At 43.5% G+C, this 4,848-nt stretch overlaps 1 protein-coding gene across 1 annotated transcript; it reads right to left on the reverse strand.

Annotated features, from left to right (window-relative positions):
- Positions 1-222: 222 nt before the first annotated feature.
- LOC115917968 lies at positions 223-4,530 on the reverse strand. The gene is made up of 2 exons (XM_030989117.1): positions 2,925-4,530; positions 223-1,028 (listed from the first exon to the last, which is right to left on the reverse strand). Exon 1 carries the CDS (start codon positions 4,495-4,497, stop codon positions 3,001-3,003), a length of 1,497 nt encoding a protein of 498 aa, XP_030844977.1. The 5' UTR covers positions 4,498-4,530; the 3' UTR covers positions 223-1,028; positions 2,925-3,000.
- Positions 4,531-4,848: the final 318 nt, after the last annotated feature.

Raw genomic sequence — 4,848 nt, forward strand, 5'->3', positions numbered from 1 at the left:
CTGGTCTCTTAATGCCAGTTCTATTGAAAAGCCTTCTGATGCAGTTCTTAAAGCAGTGTGCTATCTTGTAAGACTGCCAGGGTAAAGTTTCTCTTGTTTTCAAAAGGTTTCCTGTAGAACTTCCTTAACGTTTTCTCTGAAGACCATCCTGCTCGGGCTAGGATCTGGTCCATTGGAAGTGCTGCCTTGGCAGCTGCTGAAGTTGATGCTGCCCGCGTTGAATGAGCCTTATAAACGTTTGTATCCACACCTGCTCTTTGCAAGCAGGTCTTGATCCAGCGAGATAAGGTTTGAGTTGTTACTCTATTATGAGGTCTGGTGTAACTTACAAAGAATGAGTTCTCATTCCCACGAAGTGGTCCTGTGCGCTGGACATGTTTCACATATTTTACAATACACAATCTTCTATCAGGTGGATATGCTTCCAATTTAAAATTAAAATCGGTATTTCCTGGTTTGCTTTGCTTCAAGTGTTCATCCAAATGAAAACCCACAAAGCCCCCTTTCAGGGTCATCTTGTTAGTCTTCAATATATGCAAGGTTTGCACTCTCTGTGCCGATACAAGAGCCATTAGCATACATACTTTGAGTGTTAAATCTCTGAGGTTTAAGGAGTTTACTGGAGACAATTTTCTTAGAAAATTGAGGACTGGACTAATATTCCATATTTCTGTATATCTAGGTACGACAGGTCTGAGTTGAAAAACACCTCTCATCAGTCTGGTTATAAGTGGGTGAGTACTTATTGTCTGATTACTGTCAAAGAGAATCAGAAAAGTGGATAAAGCGCTACGAGCTGTATTGATCACACTGTAGCTAAGGTTCTTGTCATGAAATAAACTACTAAGGAATTCTAGTACCGTTTCCACCTCGGCTTGGAGGTAACTCGTATTCCTGCTGTGGCAAAATCTTCGCCACTGTGTGATGTACACTTGGTACTGCTTGCAGGTTGATGCTCTCCATGAAGCTGTAATGATATCCACTGTTCGTCTGCTTAGTCCCCGATTCTCAAAATGTTGCCGCATAACCTGCAACATAAGAGGTCAATATTAGCATTAAGAGGGTGGGTGGTGTTTAACACAGGAAGGAGAAGCAAATCTTCTTGCCTCTGGATAAACAGTGGCTCTCCTTCCATCATGCTAACCAACTGAGGGAACCACGCCTGAGTAGGCCAATTAGGGACCAGAAGTAACCCTCTAGCTTTATCCTCTCTGATTTTTTGCAAGCATTTGGGGATCATACAGAACGGTGGGACTGCATAGAATGCAAAAGGTTTCCAATCTAGCGTAAATGCGTCAACTGCAAAAGCCCCAGGGTCTGGGTGCCAAGTGACATATTTCTCTACTTGAGCATTTAGTCTCGAGGCGAACAGGTCTATTTCTGGTACACCAAAATCTTTCATCTGCTATAGTATTGAGCCGACCAGGTACATGGGCTGCGGAGACCCAAATATTTCGAGAAATGCACCACTGCCAAATTTCTCTCGTCATCTTGTCACACATTGCGGACTTGCAGCCTCCCATGTGATTTAAATAAGCCACTGCAGTGGTATTATCTATTCTTACCATCACATGAACGTTACGCTTATTCATGCAAAAGGATTTTATCCCCAACCCAGCGGCTAGGGTTTCCAGGAAATTTATTTCATTGTTTCTTGCCCTTTCTGCCTCAAATTCATTCCAACGACCCCCTGTTTGCTTCTGGAGGTCAGTAGCTCCCCATTCAAGGCCACTGGCATCTGTGTGCAATTCTAAGTCAGGTTTTTTCCTAACAATTGGGGAGGAGGCCATAGAAACATTGTTCATCCACCACTTTAACTCCTCTTTTGCCTCAAGGGACAACTTCATCTTTCTGTCAAAATGACCCCTGTTTTGTCTGAGGGCTGCAATTTTGTCCCTTTCCATTGATCTATAGTATAAGGGGCCATACTCAACCGCAGGGAAAGTTGCTATGACCTTCCCAATCACTCGTGCTACCATTCGTATTGATGGGAGGTACGTGCCCATTAATTCACGGCATAAATCTTTCACTTCTTGTGCCTTTGTTTGAGGCAATTTAACAATCATACTCTCAGTGTTAAGAATGAAGCCAAGAAAGGCTAGTTCACGTGTTGGGATGAGCACTGATTTTTTAGTGTGAATGAGGAATCCTAATTCTGAGAGGATCTTGGTTGTTGCACTCACACTCTCTTTCAGCTTTTCTTTTGTTTCACCAATAATTATGGTGTCGTCCAAATATCCTATGACTGTATGACCTGCTTGTCGCAGTTCGGCAAAGACTGGCTTCAGCAATTTTGTGAACAGTCTGGGGGCTGTGCTGAGCCCATTAGGTAAGGCTGCAAATTGCCAGCGCTCACCCTGCCACATGAACCTCAAGTATTTTCTACTATTTGGGTCTACTGGAATGGAGTAATAAGCATCTTGGAGGTCGATTGATGCAAGATAACAGTGCGGAGAAATCAAGTGCTTGGCAGTGTGGATGTTATCCATCTTAAAGTGTTGTACATTCAGACTTTGATTAAGCTCTGATAAGTCTAAGATCATACGAGTACCCCCATCTTTCTTGGGTCTCGTGAAGATGTTTGAGAGGAATTCTCCCTCTTCAAATGAGCAAGGTTCTATTACGTTTTTTGCTTGTAGAGCCAAGATTTCTTTAGTAATCTGATTTATTTCTAAAGGGCTCTTTTTGTAACCGTAGAGGGGCTTATTTCTTGAGGGAACCCCTTTCGAATAATCAAATTCGATCTCATAGCCTCGCACTGCCGATAGCAGAAATAGATCTGACGTTAATTCACGCCATCTACGATAGAAATATATCAATCGACCTCCAACAGGCACATTTGAGATGCATTCTTGTTGTAATGTACATGAAGTAGAAGGAGCATTAATCTTAACATTCTCAAAATATTCATATGTGCTACTTACCTCTTTGGGTAATGGTGTAGCTATTTCCTCCTTGCTGCCTGTGGCCGCTGGAAGGATTGGGTCTGTTTTCCCATGCTCATCGTCTGGGTGTGAGGCGGAGCTCTGTATGGTCTGCCTCGTTGGGTTCGCTGGCCCAAAAAAGGCGTGTTGTAGTTCCCACTTGTGGGCCTGCTACTTGGAAAAGTTTGTGATGTGCCGGTGGCACGGTTCCATCCTTGTCTGCGGTATTGAAAAGTGCTGGACGCTTGCGTCCTGTACGGATGGTACTGGGGCGGGGTGTACGTTGTCCACGCACCACGCCAGATGCAGCTTTTTGTTGTTCTGTAAGATCTTTGACTCTCTCTGTTAAGTCATCGCCAAATAAGAACTGACTCACTGGTGTGGCAGGTTTGCATAGATGTGAGTACTTGGCATTTAAGTCTGGCTTAATCTGATCTTTGTGTAAGCAGTTGATTTCAAAGTTTGTGTTACACAGCAATGCCAATGCATCCTGTTGTGTCTCAGATAGGCTATCGGGGGACAGAGTTTGAATAAAAGCTGTGAGTCCCCTTGTCAAAGGCTTTTGGATTCTTTGCAGTTTCAAATCACGGCTTCTCGTTTGCGAGGATAGGTTTTCCCATATTGCTGCATTCACTTTGGGGCAACACAGTGGAGTACAATTGCTTGGAGGAGGGTATTTCCCTCCAGCTTCCTCCAACACATTTTCCTCTAGCTGGTGGGACATGAGGTACATGGCAGACTTTGCTAAATCATCATGGATCGCGCCACCTACCCCAGTGGGGATAGCAAATTTCTGAGCAAGGGCAGGAACTTTGTCCTCATTCTCCTGGTCTAAACCTGGTGCAACAGTTTCGTTGACATCACCCTCATCCATGCTGCCAATGTCATATGACGTAGGGCATTGGCCCATGTTTCCAGTGTCAATATGCTCAAAATCATCATCATCATGTTCAACTTCACGAAATCTCACGTTCGTCGCAGCTGTCGGTGGTGTATCCCCTGTGGGGCGAGTTGCAGATTGACAAGGCAAAAAATCCACCATTCTCTCCATTAAGGATTCCAATTTGTCAAGTCTACCTCGTAAATCCGTGAAGTCCTCCTTTTCTTCAGGCTTTTTGCCCTTCTTTTTAGGCCCAGAGTTCTTAGACTCATTCGAGGCAGGCTTTGCCAAGACACTTTTGCGTTTCGTATCGGAGGATTTCACTGCCGATGAGCGCTTTGGCTCAGGCTTCGTAGAGGGGCCCGCGGCGGTTTCGCCCGGTGAAGTTCCGGCTTTAGCCGTGCTCAGCGTTTCGCTGGTTTTCTGCTTGATGCTGCCTGACGGAGACGCCATCGTGTACGTGGAAATCGGAACAAAACTTCGATTTTTGAAATAAAAACAGCACAGATTCTCAAAAGTCTTCCAAAAACATGAAAAAGGAGAGTTTCTCTCCCTAATGAAGTATTTTTTCGAAACCGCTGGTCCGAAAAAACGACGAAAATTAGGTATTTTGACTGCTGAGGGAAAGTTACTTTCCCTGTAAAAATCAATTGCGCGGCGAATTGACTGCGCATGCGCTTGGCGGGATCTCATGTAATTTCGAACGACGAAATATGAAATAAAATAGAGTCAAAAGTAGTATCTTCAATTCGATTAACGACAGTGAGGGAAAGAGTTAGCTCATTTGTGAAACTATCAGTCAATAAATCAAACAAAGTAAACGGACTGATTATTTCTTTCAAAGTTCAAATCTGTATATTTGTACTTTAACTTCTGTTGACTCTCAAGTAAGAAGAAACCCAAAGAGTTTCCTCAACAATCACTGTAATTTCTCTCTTTCTGTTCCTCTGTTCGCTCTGTATCTTTAATTTCTTGATAAGCAACGAATAAGAACTTCATTGGATTTTGCTTTACATCAAAAGTGAATGTATGTATGTTTTTTGT

This window comes from Strongylocentrotus purpuratus, unplaced genomic scaffold (genome assembly GCF_000002235.5).
Source record: "Strongylocentrotus purpuratus isolate Spur 01 unplaced genomic scaffold, Spur_5.0 spur5_scaffold_18, whole genome shotgun sequence".
Lineage (NCBI taxonomy): Eukaryota > Metazoa > Echinodermata > Echinoidea > Camarodonta > Strongylocentrotidae > Strongylocentrotus > Strongylocentrotus purpuratus.